Source organism: Colletotrichum scovillei (genome assembly GCF_011075155.1).
Source record: "Colletotrichum scovillei strain TJNH1 chromosome Unknown Contig00009, whole genome shotgun sequence".
NCBI lineage: Eukaryota > Fungi > Ascomycota > Sordariomycetes > Glomerellales > Glomerellaceae > Colletotrichum > Colletotrichum scovillei.
In genome coordinates this window covers 272530-294977 of record NW_023336267.1, presented here as the reverse complement: position 1 = coordinate 294977, position 22448 = coordinate 272530, and the positions used below count along the sequence as shown (strand labels likewise).

The window sequence follows — 22448 nt, the reverse complement described above, 5'->3', positions numbered from 1 at the left end:
CCCCTGTCTTTTTTTGTTGCCTTTTTTCCCGACATCCACACACTCATTGACTTACTCTCACTCTCACTCACGTACTTCGTGCACAGTAGAGTCAGGGTAAAAAGTCTCGAGTCACTGACCTAATCACTCGGACCACCTGCACCTCTTGTTGACTACCTTACCTAAGGTAGGTAAGTGAGCCAACCTGAGGTACAGATGCAGCACCTCGCAGCTTGCCCTGTTCAGTCTTGCTCCTACCCTTACCAACGCAGCTGGCGTTACTTCACCCACCTTCACCTGCCTTAGCTCAGCTTAGCTCCAGATCAGGCTACTTTACCTGCGTTACCTGAGGCAGAGACAAGACATTCAACGCATGGTGGTGTACCTCGACACGGTCCAACACGTGTGTCGGTACTTTCTCGGGCACATGGAGCACATGAAGCAGAGACACCTTAAGGCAAGGCCAACGTCTGCGCCTCTGTCCAGACTCCACGCAGCAGGTAGGCCTCGAGGTGTGGAGAGAGAGGCAGAAGAAGGAGGGCAGGTTGCAGGACCATCTTTCCCAATGTGGTCTGTTGCTCTGTTTCCTGTTCCATCCTGGACTGAACTCGAGGAAGGAAGTACCTGCCTTCATTTTACCAGCCCAGCCCAGCCCTGCCCTGCCCTGCCTTACCAAGTTGCGACTAAGGTACCTTACCTACCATGGTGCGGTACCTGTCTACTTGTGGCGTACATCGAGACATCACAGACGACACACCCGCACCCGTCTCGAGGACGGACCAAGTATCGCCTACTTCCGCCATCCGTGCTTTCTCGTAAAGACGGAAGTCACTTTAGCCTGACAAGGTACCTTTAACTCAGGTAGTCCACGCATCTCCCGTCTCAATCACTGCTTACCTTCAAGGGATATCCTTCCTGCTTTACTGTGTGCGCAGCAAGCAACCGGCCTTCGCGCCGCGGTCCATCTGAACGCCCCTTCCCTCTCAACTTTACGGACCTGGCCTCTACTGTGGTAGGTATACAGACACGTACCTAGTGTAATAGGTCGTCGATCCAGACGTGCCTGCCATTCCACAACCTGCACGCTCCAATGCTCCATACCTAGTTCCAATGGGTGTGTGGATGCATCTGGGTATTGCCTGCCAGTGTCTCTTTCCCCATCTTTTTGATATGCATGGGTTATGGCCAATACCGACATGGAACGGTTACAGAGACTGAGCGGAATGGACATGGGGAGGCACGGTAAGGTAGGGTAGGAACGGGAGACCAGGTCCCAGGTGAACGCCTTCCACCTTCTCCCGTCCACCACCTTCTTCCTCCGTGTCAATCGACAACTCCTTCCCTTTGCTATTTATCCAAGACTCTGTGAGGTAAATCATTCTTGTTTACCTAAGATAAGGGAAGGGAAGGTACCAAGTCACTTTGACGTTGACTCTCGCGCCTCGCGCCTTGCAACCTCACTTCCTTCTTTTCCCCTCCACTGATGAATATCAGATCTGTTCCGTTCACTTCATTTCTCCTCTTCTGCATCTTTTCCCCTCAGAGTTCCCTGGCCTGACACTTCATCGTTTACAAGGCCCTCACTTTGGCCGGCATTAACCTTACATGAGATCCACTTGGACATCCCGACTGATGTGGTGAGGCCCTCTGCGAATGCTCCCGTCAAAAGTTCCCTCCCGACCATCTCCGGGACCCGTGCCGTGTCTGACTTAGTCCATCATCGTCTTTTTCTTCTCGCCGCATGAACGCACAGAGCAAGTCAGGACCCGTCAGAAATTGCTTCTAAATCCGACCGGACCTCTCTTTCATCTGCGCGTTCGTCTCAGGGCCAAGCCACGTTCTTCATCACGTCGTTGTTCATCTTCAAGTCATCAATTGCTCATCAACAACAAGACGGCACCAAGACTCATCTGGGCAGCAAAAACGCTTACTCCGTACCCTATGTTCGGATTACTTTCCGCCTTGCATCCACATATGATACATCGGAGTACCCAAGCTCAACGGCATCACCAAACCCATATTGAGGATTATTGATTATCCTCCGGTAGCAAGAACGCTCGCAATATCTGTTACTCGGCACAACACGCTCACTGCCAAACGACTTCCGCACGAGAGTCAAGTCAGCAGAGTCCAGCCCAAGTCAACCTGGCTTCCTTGACCGCCCCCAAACCGCCGCTTGACAGGTCGCTTCTTGCCGAAGGTTGTCGACTGACCAGACCCGGGACGACCAGGGACGCCTCCGCCAAGAGACTCGAACCTCGCGGCACAGACCAGAGCGACACAGGGATTCTTCATCGGTCTCTCCTCAATCTTTCTGCCCCCGTCGGAAGGCAACCAAGGCCTGGGCCTAGTCTATGCCACCCCAAGAGTTCCGTCCAGCATTTGGCATCCAGCTCTTCTAAGCATCCTGATAAGTGTAGGAAGTACCTGCTCTAGCAACCCACAGTCGACCAAGACAACAGAACCGGACGCCCACTTACCATTTGGCCCTATCTTCCGAGCTACGCCCTTGCCCATCCTTTTGAAGTTTGAAGGCGAACCCCGTTGCATTCAGATCGAACTGTTCGTTCCTGGGTTAGAACGTCCGGCACCTAGACATGGGCTTGGGGTTTCTCTGTGTATCGTCATTGTCTCCAAATCGCGGTTGAAATCCCCGGTAATCTGAGAGCCCCTTTCAAAGAGAAAGAAAAGGGGATTCATTGGTACGACACACCGTGCATCCTACCTATCCCACCTTGAACTGCCACACCCCCCTTCCATCTCCCACTCCCACTCCCACTCCCACTTCCAATGCTCCTTCATTCTGCTGTCTCCGTCCAGACAGTCCTGTCAGAGAAGAAACAGGCAAGCATTGGCCAAGTGAACCATCTCTTGGGACAGGGTTCATGGCGAGGCAGGTTGGGGAGACGGAGACGTGTTATTCCTCGGCACACCCCCCGCCATCCCCAAGCTTCTTTGTTGCTCAGTGCTCGCAGCTTGGCTGACCGTTTTCTTTTCACAGTATTCCCAGTCCTAATCCCATACACCCAGTTCCAGTCCTCGTCGTTGGACGCCTCTTCCCCATCTCCAAACGTCTCCATCTTGTACACACCCCTTCATGCGACCCCTGAGGTACGGTACCCTCTTCTACTCCACCCATCTTTCCCTGATCCTGACAACAGCTTCCAGGGCCGTTGAGACCTAGTTGGCCTGCCCGACTTTATATCAAGATCACTGCTTTACCTCCTAGTTGCATTTTCATCAACCATCTATCTACCACATCAGGTTCAACGGCATATCATCTCGGATACTCTCCCGAAGCCTTCTGCTCTCGTCCCCATCTCTTACTCTTCGCAGCAAAGCCAATCTTACCCGACACTCGACTTTTGATTCCATACTGGGCGACTTCAAGGTAAAAGAGGTTTAGGTTGCGTTTTGGTGGTTGTAGCAAACTCGGACAAGTATACGCGCAACGATTCGTGCGCCCGCTACGCGCCACTCGTGGACCTCGAGTTGTCCATTTCTGCCACGGCGCTGTCGACGTACCACTGTGCTCCTCAACTGAGAGGGACGGGTGTAGCTTGCTTTGCCATAGGTAGGCCAGACCCTGTCTATATCACCAGCACATGCTGTGTCTGTGTGGGTATGCTGGGAGAAAGGCCATTTTCGCTGACCACTTAGAAAGTAGAAAAGAGCCGCTTTCTTGGATACACTCCAACTCTGCTCTTGTTGCCTCTCCGCACAGGAACATTCCGATCAGTCTCCCCTGCTGCCGTCCTGTGTCCCACCTCGAGGGATCTGCGCCTGATACTGTACGGAGTACACTACTTCGCGCTACCATCATCCGGCAGGGGTTCAACAACCATCAACTTCTTTGTCGCATTAAATCTCCTCCTTCCACCACTTGCACTTCTTCCACCACTTGTCGCTGTCACGTATCGTATCAGATAAGCCTCACCCACCCGCATCCATCATCAACGGCTCCTCGCACTCGAATAATCAAATATCGTCTTTCTTACCACGCCGCCCATTTCGGAGATAAAAAGTCTCTCGTCGTCACGGCAGACCAGCTTTCCGGGTATCAAACCTACCCTGCTACACTGGCCCAACATCGAACGAACTGCCCCTATCTCCGACGTGTCAGGATATTCTGGACATAATAGACCAGCTATTTCTTTTCTTACCAAGGAATAACGAACCGCGGGACACCTCACAACACATTACATTGTCATCCAAAGTATACCAATCAAACACGACGACAAATGTCGTACCAATCTGGTTGGCACACGGGACCGGCTCCCGACCCCCAAGAGTATGTCTAAGGCTCAACATTATCATGGATGGGGGAAGATTGGGTGGAAGCTGACAAGTCCCAGCATAATGAGGGATAGGGACTCGTTGCGTCTGGTGATTGCTCAAGCACCGCAACACGCCAAAGTAGCAACTGGCAAAGAAAAAGGTTCGTCTGCGGTTGACAATGCTACTCGATGTGTACCTAATGCAACTTCACAGATCGTAAACCTATTGACCCTCCACCGATTCTCAAAATCGACATTAGAAGTCACAACCAGAATTACGCAAACTTCATTCTGTCTAGTAAGCTGCGAAATCATCCTGCTGAGCCCTGTCTGCGACCTAAGCTTGGAGGACGCTAACCGTGCAATAGGCCCTAGCTTGTTCGTCCAAGTCTACCTCAAGCCCGGTGATAAGAAAACCAAAATGGACCCCGAAACCTGTGCAAAAGGTCTGGTGGGATCGACAGTTTCGTCCCTGCAAAAGTACAAGAGTATCGATGGCCAGGACGAAGGCTACTTTGTTTTTCCTGACCTCTCTGTCAAGATGGAGGGCTTTTTCAAGCTGAGATTTGCGCTGTACAACATGAAGGGTGGCGAGGTGTATTTCATGACAGAGATGGAATCCCACGGCTTCCAAGTTCATACGGCGCGGTCCTACCCTGGAATGAGTTCCTCAACGGATTTGACCCGCCATCTCAGCGATCAAGGTTGTAGACTGCGGATTCGAAAAGATTCGCAAGTTGTCAAGAATCGCAAACGACAGTTCCAATACGGCATGGACTCTGAGCAAATGCGCAACGTCAGGCAACGCCAGGGCATGGCTCAACTAGCCCAGCAAGCCCAGCGCTCGAAAGATCTCGCACAACAGCAAGGCTTCTCTCACCAAGGCTCCGCGACGGGAGTTCCAAGTCCGGCATCGTCTTCTCACGGAAGTGCACAAGCATCTGCCGGGACAATAATGCAACAGACGAGTCGGCACCAAGTCCAGGCGGTCAGCTACGCGCATCCACAACCTTTGATGGCACATTCCATGCCAGGGATAATGGGCATGCAGTTGCCGCATTCGTCAGTGTATCCGCCACCAACGCCATCTTCTGGGCTGTCAGTTGCTTCGCTTCCCTCGACTTCGCCTACGCAGAGCCCAGACTTGGTGACTCCTTCATACTATCGGCTCGACGCAGGCCTCTACGATTATGCGGCAACTCAAAACAGCTTAGGGGACACTTTCTTCCAGCAGGCTCATCAGCCTTACAAGACTGAACAATATTGGGAGAGAGACCCGGATAGTAGGATCAACAGTCACGGACATGGTCACAGCCATAGCTAAGATGCTAGAGCTATGGGCAGGTGAACAGCAAGAGCTCAACCGCTTTCAGCATGAGACTTGGGCGAGAACATCAATATGGCGGTTATTTTGGGTTCATATTTGGCTTGGTGCACATTGGCGAGGGGTCTCTAAAGACGGTATTGCTTCAAGCGACATTGCATAACACCAGGAACAGTTGTTGGATATGGGTCGATCCGGCGTTGGTGGTTTCGAAGGCTTCAACAGAAAACAAGATACCCTTGGGATTCTTTCAACGGGCATTGGTTGGTAGCACAGTGGTGCAGCGGGAGCATAGAGTGGCATGGAATCTCAAGCAAGTCATCACTTTAGACTTTGTCCGTAGCAATAACAGTTATTTCCTTCCATACCTTGCATGGTGTGCTGGCTAGTTCTCTCTCAGGTGCAGGAATACCAAAACTAGGCAACCAAACCATTGGCAGAGGCGTAAGGTAGCGAAGAACCCAGGGCCCTGGTTTCTCGACGGAGCGGCCCTCCGTCAGGAATCCTTGCGCCATTAGGCCGAATATCTACGGAGCGCGCTATTAGACTTTCCAAGTGTATTGGACCAGACCCCTGCCCGTCACAATTTTGCTTGCGATGCGCGATGAATAGACCTTGGTACCTAGCAGGCAGACAGGAAGAGACCGCGATCCCCGCACTGGTACTACTTGAAACAAGACAAGCTAAGGTACGGCAGACAACAGCATGAGGTAGGTAGTCAGGGGGGTGTAAAGGAGGCAGGGCAATGTCAGGATAGGGCGTGAAGAGAGTTGATTGGAGTTCAGACCCTCAGCTTTTCAGCCTTTCAGGGACTAGAAAGGGAGGGAGGGGTTAGTGTTGCCAAGCTATCAAGCGCCAAGCATTCAAGGGAGGTGTCAAAATGTGTCAGGACTCTGGCGTATCCGGACTAAGTAAGGTAGGTATGTGCTCTGTGTATGTGTGTACGGAGTACGGAGTACGGAGCGTGTCTTATTGTCGGAAGATGCCGTTTCGGATATCGGCGAGGGTGCATCGCGTCTGGTGTAAGTGGTGTGTGTGTGTTGGTGTGTCATGGTTTTGCTTCACTGGTGTGTAAGGTATTAACTTGGGTACTCACTGACTGATGCGGCGCAGGTACCGCAGTGCGTCTCCGTAAGGCTTGTCCGGCGGCATTTCGGAGGGCCGGGCGCCCGGCCGGGTGTTGGGGTTGTGGGGCCTTAGGGGGGGAGGGGAGGGGAGGGCCCCATCACGGCGTGCCTTACCTTACGCTTGGTGCCTACAGGTATGCTGGGGAATGTGGACACGTCAATGAGAGATGGGTCCATTCGTATGAGCAGATTTCGACGGATTGATACTAGTCTGTGTGGGATTGGCTAAGGGAATGAAGAGTCGATGAGTGGTATATCCCGCGGTTTGCTTCGTGGGGGCACGGTTTTTCTTGGTTCTGTGGTTTTTGGGGCTGACGGATTGGGGGTTTCACGTAAGGTAAGGTACATGAGGTGCGGTGCTAGTAAGGTGGTAAGGTAGTAGATATCGGATGGGTGTTGAAAATTCTGTTCATGGGCCTTGAAATGCCTCAGACTCACTCTGAGCGACATTATTTCGTAATAGGGACATTGACATTCTACCTTAGGGGTATTGAGTAACGTAAAGGAAAGCATTGACGTTCGATTGAGTAACGTAACATTGAGCATGAGCATCGAGTGACGAATTGGCCCACGGAATCCGCGCAATTATTCCGTTCGTCTAAGGACGCCTTTGCCTCGGTCTCGGCTCAGCGACGTGGCTCGGGCGTGTGAAGGAATTTTTAATCATGAACGTGATTGCTCACGTGTGACCGAGGTTCTTCCCGGCAGGATCAGTATGAGTTTAGGTGAATCGAGTTTTCAGTAGAGCTCGGTCACAAGTCACTGCTTGCTTGAGAGAAGGAAAAAAAACCATCGTGAGGTTCGAACAAGGTGAACACAAAGTTTGGAAGCATCTTTACCCGGCAGCCTTCATGCGATGGATTCATCTAATACCAGCCCTATGAGGCTAAGGTACGACGCCAAAGTCAATTGCCGCCATGTGTTACACCGTCCATAGTGAGCGCAACCAGACGATCGGTCCTACGAGTGTGATGATTGCCACATCTTTTGGTCTTGGGCTATCTTTGAGTTCGAGCTCACTGCGGGTTGACCAGAGTCCTGGTGTTCATCGTGAGCCGTGTGACGGTTTAACTTGGTTGTGGCGTTGGCGCGCACGTGTGCCATGTAAAGTCAGGCACATCACAGCGCCTTAGCCTGTGAGACTAAGATGAGACGGGCTCGAGTGAGCCACGGGAGTCATGATGCGGCAGGATCAGCGCGCCAACTCAAAAAAAAAAAAAAGTGACAAGTTACGGGTGTTTGAACCTCTTACTGTGAAATGGAGCATCGTGAGATGAAGTCAACTTGTGAGGTTCTGCGCCGATGCGGTCAGTTGACAGCTACTCCCTCCCCGCACAATGGAGGGGCGGCGCGGGGCTGCGTCTGACAGGCCGCGGGGTCCCTGTGTGCGGGGAGCGAGAGAATCTGTAACACATGCTGCCCAAGTTCCCGGCACTTCGTCTCACTCTCACTCTCCCCACACCACCAACTCAACTTCAACCTCGACATGACGATTTCTATCTACCTACTGGGGTAGCTCATGAACGTCTCATAGCAGGTCATTCCAAAAGCTTCAGATCAGGGGCATTCTTACTGCTACGATCCGACTTGGCGACGGCAACAAAACACTGCTGATTCCTGTCACTCTGCCGTCGTCCCATGATCCAAGCTGCAAACCCGGGCCGGAGGGCGCAGCCGCCTCATCCCGACAGGAGATCATGACGATCAATCACCACCTGGTCGACACATCACACTCGGGACCTTCATGCGGCTCTTTCGTGATCCGACGTACCGAAGATGCTGCCCCCCTCGATCTCTTTACTGAGACTGTATCCGAACTCCGGAATGTGAGGCCTGCATCCATGCCCGCTCACAAACTTCACCCTACCCACCACCACCTCGTTCACCCGTGATCTGCAGCTAGACAGTGTGGTGATCACGCAAATATCCTGACACCCTGCGCCTCACGTCTGGAACTTTTAGAGGATTGGCCTTTCTATGGCATTGCATGCTGAGCAGGGCATCTCGGAAAATCCGGTGTTTGGGAGGCCCTTGGTGCATATGCGATTTGAGTACTACCCATGCCGTGTGCTGGGCGTCTCGACTACCCTTCACCGTTTATTCGTCTCATGTCCAGATGAACACCCCATCGACGTATGAGATATCGATCGGCCATGACGTGCGTTTCGAGGCACTTGAATGTTGAGGGGCAAGATCCGGTCGATCATACTTCAATGAACCACTGCGCCGTCTCTTCTGGAGTATTGACGCTTTGTTGCACGGGTTCTAGTGTAGAAGTTTACATCACTTCATATCACTTGGAAGGACATAGATAGATGGGGGAAATTTCCATTGGAAGAAGGTTTAGCTTGAGTTTATTTACATGTTCTAAATTTAGCTGTCCGAGACCGAAGAAGAAGGGTGCCCAGAGAGAAGAAGACTTTGCCTGTGATTGCCACATCGTCGGCTAAATGAACGTTCTTGAAGGTCGCATCTAGTTGCATGGAGATGAGGGTAAGGTGAACAACCTGTTGGAAATGCGAGTCGCACAGCGAACATGACAAACATCAGCCACCCGAGCTTGCTGGTTTCCGTCTGAATTTCAATCTCATGTACCCCTTGCCGCTCAGATTGTCACCTCGGATCTCGGGAGTACTGCATGCATGGATTTCAAAGGAAGCATCCGGACGATCATACGCGCAGAGGCCTCTTGACACAAATCTTCCCATAAATCGGCCAGGCACAACGAAAAGAACTGCTCAAAGAACAGAGACTTGATGATGTGTGACTGTACTTTGCAACTACGGTATCGGCTGGGATTGCTGCACCAGACACTGATGTCACGAGGCCTGTCGGATAGGGCTGCCAGCACGGCATTAACACGCTTCCGCTTCAAGGTCGGGAGATAGGAAAATGGAAACACTTTTCGACACACTTCAGACCATTTACGGAAGTTGGGGTGTTTCTGGGTGTGAGAACTTGCCAATTACCAGCAGCTTGAGTTTGGAGGGTAGGTGTATTCAGCACCCTTGATTACGATTTGCATGGCTCATGTAACATTTAGCAAAGTTAACTACACATTGACTAGGTATTTCGCAACAGAGAAACTGCAAATGATTGTGCGATGCCATCATGTTCGGTATTGGTGATATCGCATTATGCCCACTCAATTTCTGCTGAAACCTACTGATAAACAAGAACGTGGCCAAGCCGCGTGGCCACTCTTTTTACAACCTAACCTACCCATGGAGCACTTCAATTAGGTCGACATACACATTTGCATCTATCGATTTTGCCTAAAGTCAAACATTTAGACGTGATGGTGATGCTAAGAAGCCCTCACAGATCATATTGTAGTCAACCAAATCCCTTTCTCCATACCCTGGTTGAGGTGCATTGTGCATCTACCCCAATCAACCTCTAGATCTTAGGTGGCATCCAAAAAGCACAGGTAATGATTCATACAAGAAGCGCATGGACTTGGATGCTACAAGCCGGACGATCACACATAGCATGTCACGACGACACAGACCTTTTCGGGAGAGTTTTGCCGGCCGGAATTGCAATAGAGAGTTCCCTCAAAGAGCATCAAAAATAGCCGCGGGAAAGTTAATCCGGCAGTTCCGGATATTAAGTATTCCGAATAACCAAAGGTTGGCACAATACTCATCGCGTTCGGGACTCCAGCCACAATTGTATTTGGAGTCAGAATCTTTAGCCGGCATAGAGAGAGAAAGAGTTAGAGCAAATCGCATAGTGTGACACGCGAAAGGTCGGAATTTCAGGCGAGAGAAGACGGTGACGGACCGGATTTCTTCGGCCTTGAAACCCCACATCATCGGTGTCTGAGCTGAGCTACATTCGGAACTCTCCCACCGGAAGGAAGATTGCAGTCGGTTTAAGGTCTCAACAAGCATCCCATGCTAAAGACTTCCGGAAAAAGTTCAGGAACTCACCGACAAAGCATTCGGGATCCTCGCAACTCGTATAGACATTTTTTTGACCTCCGGTGGTCAAAAGACTTGTCTGCCGTCGGAGGTTTTCCAATTCGGCCATCCCGAGCGGACAGATGTCCGGATTGGTAATCCGGCATTTGACGAATACTCAATTAGGCTCAGAGATTTCCAAACTGGACATCTTGGGAGGAGATGACTGCCAAATTAAGCTGCTTGTCGGCAACTCGTCGAACGCCCGCCGCTCCCTGTTATTCAAGACGATTGAAGCCTATGTTCTGCCTTTCTGGATGTCGATCTTGGGGGCTACATGACTTTCATCCCATCTCCAGACGTCTCAATACCAGATGGCACTTTTTAACCGCATCGCGGGCAGATGCGACAGTTTCAAGTTTTCCGCTGGCAGGGCTGGAAAACACTCAGCTTTGACGAACGGTGCGCTCGTTCGCTGCACCTCCTAGGAGCTGGTTATGCTTGTTCTGATTCTCGCACGTTCGGGCCGTACGCCGCAACTCGACAACGCCGCCCTGCTTTACGGTTTGCCCACGCCCGCAACACAGACCTCGCATCTCCATCCGTGGATATGAAAATACTCTTTCAGTCTTTCAGAGACGTTCCGATCCCTTGGTCTGAGCTTAATTGACTTCGCTGGCACTCCCGAGCCAAGACCGAACTTCACTGAAGTATGCTCATGGTTGGTGGGTAGAACAATCTAACAGAGCCTACGAGGCATTTGGTAGGCCTCGTTCGGGCCCGCCCGCCAAGCCCCTGGCGCCGTTCATTATCGGTCTCTCCATCGTACGAATATTTGCTTTTTCTTTTCTTTCTGGTCTTGAACCCCCGGCTACTCTATTACGCGACGAGATCTCACATATTCCATGCTCGGCATCATCCAGATGATCGCCCTGATGCCATTGTCCGATGCAAGCCAGACATGGGTTCCTCGTCTGTCCAGCCAGCCTCTCCAGTCATTTTCAAGCTGCATACACACTACCGCCCGGGCACCCAGATGTATATGGTACATACGACTTGACCTAGACCAAAAGTCCTCACAGCAGTAGGCACAAGGTGGCACCTCCTGCAACGGCAATGAACAGGCATCACAGCCGGAATGCTTTAGCGACATGCAGAGATAAGCATATGCAAGTTGGTAAGCTATCCATCAGCTAACCCCAGACGGTGCAGACGGGCGCCAGACTGTTGGCTCACTCCCCTAGTGATCCCGCAACGCGCGGGCTCGCCTCGCCCCCAGGCCGCGCCGTACTAAGGATTTCCATCACGCATCCTACGGCGGGAGTGGCTGGAGAACAGAAATTTCTTTTACGGTGGACAGCCCGCTGAAGGCGGCATCTGCGTGAGAACTGGGCAATGATCGGATCAGGTAGTAGACGACCGTCAGACGGCAGGACGATCACCTATATTGGCGGAGGAGTGGCGGAAAGCTCCAGATTGGGATTGTCGAGCCCGATCCTGGCCTCCCCCTTCCACATGAGGACAATACTCAACTGCCCTTACCCTTCATACAGCTATATTCACCGCAACTATACCGTCCTCCATCATCGTTATTCCCGCCGCCTTGCTTCTTTCTCCCGTCTCGCGTCAGCGGTCGCTCAGACACCTCAAGACTGATGTGCCATTCATAGGTAACCCCTCACCTCACCTATCCCCCGCTCGCCCACTTTCCCATTTACCCCAACTGGCAGTTAGACTGGTGCTGGATGCCGCCGCCGGATCGTCATGGGTGTGTGCGGATCGAGACGACCGGGGTGCCGGGGGAAGTTGGTAGGGCCTTGCCGGGACTGCGATTCCGAGGCTTGAAACATTACGCTAGAAGCAGGGCCGATTCCCAACGGGCCTTACGGCGCGACGGCAAACTCTGCCCTTGGCTCCATAGTGGTCCTTTCGAAGAGACAGGCCGCTTCTCTCAAATGGTCATTGACGTGTATGTAATAAATGGGAGGGGCAAGACGTTACTTGGCACAGTCCAAACATCAGCAGATGGTGACATGAAGCTTTCAGGGGAACAACCCCAGAGCCGTGGGAAAAGACCTGCTCATTTCGGTGGCATTGATGGTGCCGATCCAGTTGCGAGCATGCATCGCACGGGACATCTGTCAACCCTCATCTGCTTGCCTGGCTAGTTCGACCCAGACTCTGCGGCCTTGGCCACCGACAGGCCGGGTTCTTTTGACATTTGCGTCTCATTTCTTTCAACACCCCCGGGTCTCCTCCCCCGCGCGCGGACGGTTTGCCTGCCGCAGGCCCCAACCACCTTGATGTTGACACCCATCTCGCCAATGTCGGGGTCTGGACCCGATGCCGCGAAAGACTTTCCGCGATTATGCGTTACACTGTCAACATGAGAGTCGGTGGCCTCGGCCGGGACACGATACCTCCCGTCCCTGGTCTGTCGCTTAGCTGCACCTTTGCCGCGCATGGCATTTGACTCTTACCTTGCACGCCGGTTAATTACTCCCGCTAGGTGATACGAAAGGACGTGTTCACTGTGGCCATGGGTTCACCTTGTGCAATAGCCCCGGTCGGTTATGGTGTTGACCTCATCTGACACCCATAGTTCAAGTCTGATATTGACATCAAATTAGCCACTAGCTATGGATAGACCTGGCTTCTAGACTTTCTTGCCGTGTTAGTGGCCCAAGCCCGAGGTATGGGCTCCGGCCCGCCAATGGTCAAAGCCAACTCTTCGGTCTGCAATGCTAGCTTGACGGTTGGTTGACAGGAAACCGTTATGAGAACTGCACGTGCAATGGAACGCCAAGGTCGCCCTTTTTTGGAGGCTCAGCCTTTGGAGTAGGGATCGTCTTCCCGTCGTCCGGATTGCCCAGCCGTGGCGTTGGGAATCAGCAGGCACAGAGGTTGTCAAACCGGACCTTTTGACTGCAAGAGAGTCTTTCGATGTGATACTCATGCACAGGGATACGTTCGGCACTGTGCCGAAGGCTTACAAGGGTGAAGTTGCTGTTTGGAATACATGCGCCGTGAAGTATGGTGGCGAAAGTGTTGGCAGCGATGATCGTTGCCCAGGCAATCTTGGCATATTGGTTTCGAAGGAGTATGCATCAACTTGTGAATAGCTTCACGTTCCCCCTGCTGCCGAGGTGATCTCACAAGGTTTCTCGACAAGTAGCTTACGATAAGAACATTTCCAACTCAATTTTGTCAGACCATGGCTCTTACACAAAGTCACAATAGTCATAAGGTAACAAGACTGGTGATAGATCCTAGTATTGTTGCCCATTTGAATAGCCAGTAGTTTCAGGACTGCTAATACATGTAGTTATGGATATTACCTCCCAAAGTGAAATGAAATTCGAGCATGTAACGTCCCTGCAACCGTTGTAGGTGCTCTAAGGAACTATTTGCGTTTTTAGGTACGAGCAGAAACACTCTGGGGGTTGTGGAAAATATCCTTGGGATCCCAGTGTGTCTTGATATCTTCCAGAGCAGCAAGACCTGACCCCCAGTATGACCTCTGAGCATCCCTAAGCTCGGTGTCCACAAACCCTGGGTAGGTGCCGGTGGCCTCAGGAAGGGCGTTCATCAGCTTCCTGTGAAAGTCTCCAAGAATGGTGCGAGTCGTCTTTGAAGCATCCGGGGCGTATGATTGATAGAACATGATCTTGTCTCTGTGGGCATAGGATGTGCTGCCAACAGGAACCTCTGCAACAGCACCGCCAGCAGCCTGGAACTTGATAGACCAGTTTTCTTCCATGAGCTCAGCTGGCAGACTGCCAAGAATACTGGCTATCTCTGTCCTAGAAAGGACGTCACTGCTGCTCAAGGCCAAACTCTTCGAGTAAAGCTTGTTCGGGGTGGAAGCCGTATGGAGAGCTTCTTCGGCAGCGAGATGAGCAAGGGAACTCTCCCAGGTCTCTTGACGAGTTGTGATAGAGACACCAGCGAGTTGAATGCGGCTGAGAATACCACTCTGCTCAAGCTCTGCCTCTGAGCCGACCCAGGTAGAAGAGATGCGAGCACCCGACGGGCTGAAGATCATTTCTGTACTGAAGCGCTTGTCGAGGGCAGGATCCGTGGCAACAGATTGCCAGGTATGCAGGACGTCGGCAACCTCTGCTGGGTGGCTATACAAATGACTTTGGCTAAGGTGGATCACACTTAATGGCGCCGGGTGAGTACTCATGACGAATTCGGTGACGATACCAAATCCTGCACCGGCTCCTCTCATAGCCTGTAGGAATTTGTCAGTAGTTGGAGCATCGAGAATTGATGTTGGGAGAAACTTACGAAGAACAAGTCCGAGTTCTCCTCGGAGCTCGCGCGTACAACTGTCGAGTTTGCCGTGACAACCTCGACTTCAACCACATGATCCAGGGTTGTACCCCACATACGGGACATTGGACCAATTCCGCCCTGAACACAATTTGTCAGTGTTCGTCTGAGAGAGCTCGATCTGCTCGAATTACTTACAACGGTGGCGTGGCCTCCGATGCCGATACCGAAGCACATTCCATGAGGTATCGCTCGCTGGGAAGTGCCCAGATGCTCATCGATTTGACCCAGTCTCGTACCGCCACCAACTATGATGTTGTTTGAGCTGGAATCTTGCGTATATTGGAAGTGTTTCATATCTACTGATACGGCACCGTCTTCGCCTCCAAGACCTTGCAATGCAGTTAGCAATCGCTCTATATTGTGTTTCCAGCGCGCAGCAATAGACAAGGTATGGGGATAGCGAACCATAGTTGCTGCCATCAAAGTTAGTAATAGAACGCTCAGCCTCTGTATTGAGGGTCAAACTCACCCCCAACCGTGACCTCCTGCCGTCGCCTGGACTTTGACTTCATGCTTGGCTGCGCATCTTACAATGTTGGCAACCTCTTGGGCGTCTTTGGGTCTGACGATCGCCGCGGGTGTGACTGTGCGACCGAGATTGAAAGGGACCATCCACGTATCTTCTCCCGCATTCTTTTGGTTAGGGAACTGAACGCAATCTGACCTTCCTGCACAGACGTTGTTCAGGCACGACTCGATCGAGGGGGTGGACTTGTGAATAGGCCTAGGAGCAAAGTAGGTCTGCGCCGTCAGGCCTGCCAGTACTGTAGCAGCACCAATGGACCAACAGTTCCACTGCACTCCTTTGGTAGCCTTGGCTAACCTAGAGGGTTGAGTTTTATATGAAGTGGACATGGTGAGATGTGCTAGAAAGAGCTCTGGCTTTTGCAGTAGGTCAAAGATGTGTGAAGTGAGTGTGGTGAGACCGTTGAACTGGGATGACGATGGCTGCTTCTTATAAGTCCAAAACAAGCAAGATACCCGATAGCATAAGATAGTTTCTTCACCGCTCCCTCAACTACACACCTACTAGAAGGCATGTGATTGTGGTGATGGACGACCCCTTCGGACGGTGGACGTTTGCCGGACCCGGCCCCGCATCGCCGATCGGTCTCAGCCCGGGTGTTCAGAATCCGTGGATCGGCGAACTTTGATAACGCAGCTGGCTTCCCCTTGGCCGAGTAGAACTGTTGCCGCGCGTAACGCGGTACCCAATTGCAGGGATCTCATGCAACGAGCCTGGAACCGGGCATATGTTTCGGGATGAGCCCCATCAGGAACGCTCAACTTATAACCCTTTACGGGTTGGTGATGTCTTGGATCGCTCAGCTTCGCCAAAGCTATTGAGACATCAGCCCCAATGCGTTCTCCATATGTTAGCGCATTCGTTCTAATAACACTGTTGAAAGCAGGATAGGATGCATAGATGCTGTCGATCGAACCGTGTCCTTGGCCTTTTAGATGTCTAGGTGCTTGTTCCGAGTTAGGCGTGTCTCGTTCGTAGGTTTCTCGTCTTAGACTCTCAAACCCTCCGAATACCAGTCAGTCGGTCGCTATCCAAAATATAATACATCGCGATTCCCTCATCAGATTCCGAGACACAATGCATAGGTAAGTACGTCATGTCCTGAATGGGAGACACCACTCTAACCCGGTGAGGAATCCCGCATGTCACGATAGAGCGCCTTCATGACATCACCCTCCGTAACTATTCACATGAAATTGAAAGTTGAAGATGAGAATGGCAGGACAGTCAGTAACCACTAAAACAAGGGCGTTCACTCTTCACTTAGAAGTGGGTGCTTGACTTGATGTTCCTCCCTTGAAATCCCCAGTCTTGGCCAACTTTTGTAACATTTCAAGCCTGAGAATGGTACATTCCACTCCTGTGGATATCGTGTGAATATCAACCACGCCAATGCAAGTTCTGCTAACCATTCATGCTACTGGAAGTACCCTAGATGCGAGTCTACGTAGCGCGATGCCGAGTTGTGACGATTTCAGCCTCCTGTTCGCCAGTAGTAGTCCTTGTTCGAAGTAGCTAATATCAGAAGCATTGTGAGAATACATGTGTCCTTGACTCATGATGCTAGGGGTGATTATTGAAGGCTTCAATATCTGAGTAGGTGGGTTCAACAGCACCATCTGAATATCTTAGCGCGGACTAATTTGGTACATCGCGCTCCATCGCGGATGAACTTCCCAGACTTTAGATCTCCACCGTTGCTCAATTTTTCGCTAGTCATCTCTTTCTACCCGCTGTCAACCTCCACCGCTTCCAGCCAGTCTTCCAATAAGATATTTCTCACAATGGCCTGTCCTATCATAGCACATCGACCCCAACAAACGCTACTAGTCTAACAAGCTATGACCCATGTAATCTTACTTCATCATGGTTGCCTTCAAGGGATCCAGTGAGCTGGTAAAGTCGGCGGCCTTGGTGGCCATATCAGTGGGGAAGCTCAAATGCTCGTGAATCCACTTCCACTGCCCCTCTGTGTTCTTCCGCGCGATTCCCGTCCTTCTAAAAGCTGTGTCAAATGGCACACCGCCAGCTGTTCCCCAGGTATGCTGTATCATGGTGGAGTAGGCATAGTCTTTGGACAGAGCCGTGATCTCAATGTCCTTGAACTCCATGTTGCCGTCATTCCAATACGGGAAGATGGAGTCAAAGTGCTCTTTGAAGCTGCCTCGGATGGTGTTGCCGAACATGTCGTAGCTGAGCATTTCATCAAAATCATAGAACCGCCGAGCGCCCACCATTCCGTTGTGGTAGTCTTCGCGCGACTCCTTGTTCCAGTAGTGCAACCAGCCGCGGTAAAGCTGGTCCATAACTTCTTGCTCTTCTGTCGCTAATTCTTCTTTGTGATACTTCAATGTAAAGGTCAGCCTATGCCTCGTCTGTTGGTTATAATGATATGGTATCACTAACTTTGCTGGCTGGCATGTGGAGAAATTCGATCTGCTTCCGAACATCGGCGTAATTGCTCTTTTACCAGTCAGTTTCATCTGCTCGCATGAAATTTGTTGCTACTGACAGCATCTTCGACAAAGCCCTGATCGTTCATGTTGGATGTGCAAGCAGAGTAATCAGAAAATTGTGTCTATCCTGTGAACGCTCCAGCAATTAGTGGGAAAGAGAGTGACGAGAGAGAGCAGTGTCTCCATATTTAGACTTCGCCATGGGCCTGAAACCCACCGCGGTTGGCGATGCGGCCCGCGTAGTCGCGGACAGATTCTGGCCATGAATTAGTCCGTCCGAACAGTTATTCGCAAGTTTCGCAACCACTTGCAAACTTGAAAAATGCCAGAACCAATTACACAAAGATGGTTGAGAGAGCAAAGGTAAATGAACCAAATAGTCCCGCCAGTCGAGGAAAACCTGCGGAAGTTTGCCCGCACCCACATAAGCTCGTGGAGTGATGAGCTCTCACATTTGGCGACATGATTCAACTGCATCATAAAGGTGCATGCGGTTCTTCCTCCTATCTCTCTTCTCAGTCAAGTGCATGATCATTGATCTCATCAGCTAGACTTCGTACCCTGCCGAGTCTCTTCCTAGTTCTGTTTACAATTTCTTCCCAGCAAGATGGGCTCTCTGTCCTCTCCCGAGTACGATACCATCATCGTTGGTGGTGGCTTCGCCGGATGTTACACCCTTGACCAACTTCGAAAGGCCGGATTCAAGACCCTTGTGATCGACGACGCAGCCGATCTTGGCGGTGTCTGGTATTGGAACTGCTACGCTGGAGCACGTGTCGACACACCCGTACCTCTCTATGAGTTCTCTGAAGAAGAGATCTGGAGGCCATGGACCTGGTCCGAGAAGTATCCCGGAAGAGAAGAGATCCGAAACTACTTCCAGCATGTCGAGTCCAAGCTACACCTCAAGAAGGACGTTATGTTCAACACCCGCGTAGTCAGTGCCGACTTCGACAAAATCGGTTCCCACTGGACCATCACCACTGGCGACAAGTCCGTCTTGACCGCTCGATACTTTATTCTCTGTACTGGTTTTGCTGCGAAGCCAAACATCCCAGACTTCAAGGGCCTTGAGTCTTTTGCTGGCGTCTCGTGCCACACCTCGAAGTGGCCTCAGGAGGGCATTGACTTCAAGGGAAAGCGAGTTGGTGTCGTCGGTAACGGCTCAAGCGGTCTCCAAGTCATTCAGGAGATTGCTCCCGACGTTGACCACCTGACAGTTTTTCAACGCAGCCCAACCTACGCCCTTCCCATGCGACAAACGCCCCTTTCTATTGAGGACCAGAAGAAAGAAACATATAAGGAGCTTTACGAGCTTCGTAAGAATACTTTTGCCGGCCTCGACTTCGAATTCAGTCCTCAGGCCTGTGCTGAGACAACCGCGGAGGGGCGCCAGGCATTTTTTGAGACGATTTGGGCAAAGGGCGGACTATCTTTCTGGTTGGGGACATATCAAGATGTCATCCGGAACAGAGAAGCCAACCAACACGCATACGAATTCTGGCGCAGCAAGGTCCTGGAGCGTGTCCATAAGCCCGCGATGCAGGAGCTTCTTGCCCCGGAGAAGCCGCCATACTACTTCGGAACCAAGCGAGCTACTCTCGAGCAGAGATACTACGAGATCTACAACCGTGACAACGTGGCTCTGATTGACACCAAGGCCAATGCCATCGCGGAGGTTGTCCCCGACGGTGTCTTCACCGCCGATGGCGAGCTGCACAAGTTTGACGTTCTCATTCTTGCTACTGGCTTTGACTCAGTGACGGGAGGTATCTTGGCGATCGACATTAAAGGCGAGAATGGGCAGTCATTGAAAGAGAAGTGGGCGAAGGGCACAACGACGCATCTTGGAATGATGACCGCTGGGTTCCCCAATGCACTATTCGTCTACGGGCCTCAAGGTCCGACATCGTTCTGCAACGGACCTACGTGTGCTGAGCTCCAGGGCGGTTGGATCCGCGACACACTTGTTCACCTACGAAAGAACGGCAAACGCTACATTGACCCTCGTCCGGATGTTGAGCAGGAGTGGCGAGATCTTGTCAACCGTATTGGAGACGAGACTCTGCTGCCGCAGACAAAGTCTGAGTACATGGGAACCAATATTCCAGGGAAGCCTAAAGGTAAGAAGTTATCCTACCCCCCTTTTTGCTCAATACTCAAAGACAACCGCTGACTTATAGCAGAGATGCTCAACTTCCTTGGCGGCGTCGTCGAGTATACTCGACGCATCAATGACTCGCTCAACATGGGCCTCCAGGACTTCATCGTCCAGTAAGAAGGGATAGAAAGCATTTAACAAGTGAAACCGTGCGGGAATTTGCTTGCTCGTGAGTCGTACATAGAAATATACCATCTCTTCTTTCCTGTTGAGGAAGCTCGGCGCCGACCCGGCGTTGTTCCCGGTTGCACGGCGCGGCAGCGTGCATACTGTATTTCTCGGCGGTGTCACATCGGGTTCGCGGCCAACAGGAAACCCCGATGCGGTGTGCGGTCTCCTCCGTGCGAGCATTGATCAGCCACTTGCAGGCTACGGACCGGTCCGTAGTGTCTTCCAGCCCTGGTCCGGCAGTCGTCGAGCAAGGATGGGCACATCCGTTGCGGGGGAGAGGCGGAATCAAACGTGACGTTGTGCAACGGAACAAATCATACAATAACGCCGCTATCTTACCAAGCGACAGCAATATGCCAAGAAACTGAGTAATGGAGTGGAGTCATGATGTTACAGATGTGATGGGGACTTTATGGGCATCAAGAGGGGGCTTCTCCGGTAGCACCTTGCGGGCATAAAGACTAATAATCCCAGCATTGGACCTGGCGTGAATTGAGTCGTAGACGCAACCAAGACCGACAGCTCAGTCTATATTATCACGATGGCCATGAGCTCCTTTTTGTTGTTGGAAACTCAGTCGCTGGCTCACATTGCTTTATTGGCACTTAGTTCTTGGTTGCTCTTTTATCTAGCTCGAGGCATTTATCAAGCGTATTTCTCACGGTTGAGCCACGTTCCAGGCCCCAAGTCGTGGACAATATTCCCTTTCATTCCCAAGTTTAAGATACTATTCGGCACCATCGACCAAGATATCCGCGAGTTTCACCGGAAATACGGCAATGTTGTACGCTATTCACCAAATGCGGTGACGTTTACGACAAGCCAGGCCTGGAAGACTATTTACGGACATGGGCACGGGCAGTTTTCAAAGTACAGTGCCTCGAAGCAACTCGACCCTGACTCCAACATCCTTGATGCTGATGATGTCAACCACGCTCGGATTCGCCGAGGTGTAGCCCACGCTTTCTCGCCACGGTCTCTGGCTGAGCAAGAGCCGATCATTCACGACTATGTCGATAAGCTCGTACGAAGGTTGTCAGATGTGGCTGAGTCTCGAATGCCGACAGAGATGGGAAGGTGGTTCCACATTGCTTCCTTCGACATTATCGGCGACTTGACGTTCGGAGAGTCTTTGGGTGGTCTCGACAATAACGAGTTCCATCATGTGGTAAGCTCTGTCCTCATGTTTATCGAGCGAGCCAGAAAGCTCTTCGAACTCAACACACTGCTTGGCCCGCTATCGTGGATCGTCTTGCCGATTTTAGCGCGGGATGTTCAAAGGGGCTTTATGGACCAATTTGACTACACCAGAAAAGCCGTAAACAAGCGATTGGAGAATGACTCTGAAATCACCCGCAAAGACTTTATGCAAGGTCTGCTTCGTGGGAGAGACGAGAAGAGTATCAATTCCATCGAAGAGATTGTCACAAACTCGAATACCCTCTTCGTCGCCGGTAGTGATACCACAGCCACTTTGATGACGGCTTGCACTTTCTACCTCTTATCGACCCCTCATGCACACAGAAGAGCAGTTGAAGAAGTCAGAGCTGCGTTCAAGTCACCCGGCGAAATCAACTTTACGGATGCTACGGCACGTCTGCCTTACCTTCTCGCCGTGCTCAACGAGACCTTCAGACTCTATCCACCTGTGCCGACTTCGCTTGAGAGAATTGTTCCAGACACAAAAGAACCAGTGTACATTGAAGGAATGTTTTTCCCCCCCGGAGTAAGTGCTTGATAGTCTTTGACCCTCTACTCGTCCAAGCTTCAAAGCTTGCTAACAGAGACGTGTTAAAGACTCGTGTTGGGGTTCATCACTCCGCTGCCGGTCTGTCAACTTCCAACTTCGCTGAGCCGGAGAGTTTTGCTCCTGAACGATGGCTTCCCAGTGTTGCCCAAGACCCTAAGTCTCCATTTTATGCGGACAAGCGGGACGCCATGCAGCCATTCTCGTATGGCCCTCGCAATTGCATCGGGAAGCACTTGGCATACAATGAGATGCGCGTCATCATTGCGCGACTGCTATGGGAATTCGATATGAAGCTCGATTCGTCTTCGACCAATTGGACACAGCCATATTCTAAGCACAAAGCCTGGTCCATCTGGAAGAAACCACCTCTGTTGGTGCACATCAAGAGACGTCCTTTGGCAATCTAGAACCTGGCCGAAAGTGGGATTAAA

At 51.6% G+C, this 22448-nt stretch overlaps 5 protein-coding genes across 5 annotated transcripts; 3 read left to right on the top strand and 2 right to left on the bottom strand.

Moving 5' to 3' along the window:
• The first annotated feature begins 1304 nt into the window (after nt 1-1304).
• On the top strand, nt 1305-5882 carry HER10_EVM0002076 (uncharacterized protein). The gene is made up of 4 exons (XM_035471802.1): nt 1305-4270; nt 4335-4417; nt 4471-4554; nt 4625-5882. The coding sequence occupies exons 1-4, from the start codon at nt 4221-4223 to the stop codon at nt 5578-5580; spliced, it is 1173 nt and encodes a 390-aa protein (XP_035328939.1). The 5' UTR covers nt 1305-4220; the 3' UTR covers nt 5581-5882.
• An 8145-nt stretch (nt 5883-14027) lies between these two features.
• Nucleotides 14028-15847, bottom strand: HER10_EVM0003222 (uncharacterized protein; the record flags this gene model as incomplete). Its single annotated transcript, XM_035472906.1, has 5 exons — nt 15423-15847; nt 15359-15366; nt 15089-15282; nt 14906-15031; nt 14028-14849 (listed from the first exon to the last, which is right to left on the bottom strand). Exons 1-5 carry the CDS (start codon nt 15806-15808, stop codon nt 14028-14030), a joined length of 1536 nt encoding a protein of 511 aa, XP_035329057.1. The 5' UTR covers nt 15809-15847.
• A 1488-nt stretch (nt 15848-17335) lies between these two features.
• HER10_EVM0001161 (uncharacterized protein) lies at nt 17336-18021 on the bottom strand (the record flags this gene model as incomplete). The annotated part of the gene is made up of 3 exons (XM_035470917.1): nt 17336-17824; nt 17886-17942; nt 17992-18021. The coding sequence occupies 3 exons, from the start codon at nt 18019-18021 to the stop codon at nt 17336-17338; spliced, it is 576 nt and encodes a 191-aa protein (XP_035328846.1).
• A 521-nt stretch (nt 18022-18542) lies between these two features.
• HER10_EVM0000367 (uncharacterized protein) lies at nt 18543-20213 on the top strand (the record flags this gene model as incomplete). Its single annotated transcript, XM_035470152.1, has 2 exons — nt 18543-20058; nt 20122-20213. The coding sequence occupies 2 exons, from the start codon at nt 18543-18545 to the stop codon at nt 20211-20213; spliced, it is 1608 nt and encodes a 535-aa protein (XP_035328752.1).
• Nucleotides 20214-20808: 595 nt separating this feature from the next.
• Nucleotides 20809-22424, top strand: HER10_EVM0002527 (benzoate 4-monooxygenase cytochrome P450; the record flags this gene model as incomplete). The annotated part of the gene is made up of 2 exons (XM_035472233.1): nt 20809-21993; nt 22065-22424. The coding sequence occupies 2 exons, from the start codon at nt 20809-20811 to the stop codon at nt 22422-22424; spliced, it is 1545 nt and encodes a 514-aa protein (XP_035328998.1).
• Between the last annotated feature and the right edge of the window lie 24 nt (nt 22425-22448).

Bases quoted from the DNA above. Each gene is read 5' to 3' on its own strand.
- HER10_EVM0002076 (XM_035471802.1), top strand. From the start codon at position 4,221: ATGTCGTACCAATCTGGTTGGCACACGGGACCGGCTCCCGACCCCCAA. The intron at 4,271-4,334 runs GTATGTCTAAGG...GACAAGTCCCAG, and splicing joins CCGGCTCCCGACCCCCAAGA to CATAATGAGGGATAGGGACT. The intron at 4,555-4,624 runs GTAAGCTGCGAA...ACCGTGCAATAG, and splicing joins CGCAAACTTCATTCTGTCTA to GCCCTAGCTTGTTCGTCCAA.